We start from the raw sequence: 2,142 nt of genomic DNA, 5'->3' as shown, positions 1-2,142 counted from the left end.
TATATATATTTTTTATTGCTATTCTTTAGAGTATTGCAGAAGTCTTTTCGTGATTTTAGAGTGAATTTATTTATTTTTATTCTAATTTCTGATCGATAATTGAGTATTAATTTGTGTCTCATATGCTGTTTAATGCAAGTCTGACAGTTTATTTAAACACATTTCATTCTCTTTCATTGGTTTTTCTACAATTACTGTGATTGACATTATCAGTTAAACATTTCTGTTTCTTAGTATTATTTTTGATTTATTTCAGCCTAATTCGCTTGTTTTAGCATGCCATCAGTTTTACTGTTTTCTTTTACTTTTTACTTTTTTTGTACATCCATTGCTACAGTCCTTTTGTGAATGATTGTTTAGACTTATTGTGAATCTCTTAGCCAAGGTTTTACGCAATTTTAATAAGGTCAACTTAAACATGAATTGCACTTTAGACAAAGCCCATATTTCAATCTACTGATCTAAATGTGATTCTAATTTAGTTGGTGTCAATTGAAGGAGTAATCTGTGGATAGAAGTTGTAATCTTCTTCTCAACCAAAGAGGGCGCCACAGGCCTTTTCACTATTATCATTTACTGTATTGTTAACTCAGCAAGTGAAAGTATCTACCAAATTGAAAAATAGTAGTAAAAATGCTTGTACAATTATTCATTAAGCTGAGAAAATAATAGTAAAAAATAGATAGGATGAATAATGTTGCATGTGACAATCTTGAATTTCTGAACTCACAAAGTCCAACTTTGATAATACAGGGAAAACACAGAATTTATGAGCCAAGTGAGTTAACCTGTGAAGCTCTAAGGGGCACTTGGTTTTGTTTCAATAGTTACTAACGGGGCCAAAAGAAAATCAGCTACTGTACCCAACTGGTTGATTTCTCAGGTTGCACTTTTTGGTTAGTGTACACATTCGTTTTGTAGCTATGAATGAACTAGTAAACAGAGAATGTGTTGACAAGTTAATAAGTCAGGGCTTTTGTTCCCAACTGTCTACTACATAAAAACAGCCTTGCTTAGGACTTTGATAGTAGTGCAGCAGTTTGGTTAACTGGAATTTATGCTTCTACTGGGTAGAATAACACAAAAGTGTTACCATGAGTGATTTGAACTGGTGCAGCAAACATATTAAACTAGTGTAAGCAAAATGTCCAGCCGCAGTGGACATTTTGCTTACAAAATCTAAGCAAATGCCATACTTTTATTGCTGAACCACTTTGTTAGAATGGATTATAAAACAGTTATAAGGCTATTGGAAACAAAACAGGGACCTATTTTTTAGGTTGCTTAATTGAAAAGTTAATTTAATCTGTAAATTATTGCCTTGTCTTAGGCTGCAGATTAAATCCACCTAAAGATCAGAAGTAAAACTGTCGATGCATTTATTTACTGCATTCCTTGCTGCTGCAAGACAACAGAAAAAAAAAAATATTTTGTCGATTTAATTAACTTAAGATTATGCTTTTGTTGTTTGTGGAATTTGGCCAGAAACTGAACATTTCACCCCACCGTTTGTAGTTTGACTTTAAAGTTGCTTTAAACAAATAAAAATACGAAGAAAACGCAAACTGGGCACCGAATCAAGCTCACTCCAGCCTTCTCTGCTAAAATCCCTGTGAGTCAGAGTCTATTAAAAACCAGCGAGATAAAAGCTGGTTATGTAACCCAGGACCTATAGCGCTCTTTATCGAGCAAAACAGAAAGGAAAAACACAGATTTCTGTCAAGAACTTTGTTCTCAAAGCAAACTCTGCACTTTTGTGCTTCAAACAATAAAATCAGAGCACTTCATGAGTGACGCGTTCACGTCAGCTGGCTGAGAGGCGCTTGATTTTTTTCTCTCTCTCTCTTTTTTTCGTGAGCATCTATGGAGCGCTAATGATCAGCGAGCATCTGACCGATGCATGAACATGTGACCGTTGTGTGGACCCGCAGTCACCGCGACACCTGACAGGACTTCACACAGCGGAAGGTCTCTGCTCCTGCTCCTTCTTTTTGGAACCAGATCACTGCCGAGTGAGGAAGAGGAGGAGGATGGATACCCCGGAACAGGGAGCTCAGGTAGAGCCACTGCTGCTTTCGGTAAAGCGAACTGATTTTTCTACATATGACAACTTAAGCTGTCTACTTGTAGCGCCTGTTGACT

The 2,142-nt window shown here is 36.3% G+C and overlaps 1 protein-coding gene across 3 annotated transcripts in view; it reads left to right on the top strand.

Annotated features, from left to right (window-relative positions):
* Window positions 1-1,677: 1,677 nt before the first annotated feature.
* The window catches only part of slc4a10b (solute carrier family 4 member 10b), a 28,025-nt gene continuing 27,560 nt past the window's right edge, over window positions 1,678-2,142 (top strand). The window contains exon 1 of one of the 3 annotated variants that reach the window (XM_015050356.1): window positions 1,678-2,078. In XM_015050356.1, the coding sequence (XP_014905842.1) occupies window positions 2,031-2,078 (48 nt within the window). In that variant the 5' untranslated portion in view covers window positions 1,678-2,030. The remainder of the gene's footprint in view (window positions 2,079-2,142) is intronic. The other 2 variants (XM_015050359.1, XM_015050357.1) reach the window with 2 other exon arrangements.

This window comes from Poecilia latipinna, unplaced genomic scaffold (assembly GCF_001443285.1).
Source record: "Poecilia latipinna isolate Pla-1442-1.1 unplaced genomic scaffold, P_latipinna-1.0 Scaffold988, whole genome shotgun sequence".
NCBI lineage: Eukaryota > Metazoa > Chordata > Actinopteri > Cyprinodontiformes > Poeciliidae > Poecilia > Poecilia latipinna.
Note: the sequence above shows the minus strand (reverse complement) of the source record. Positions and strands in the feature narration are given on the sequence as shown.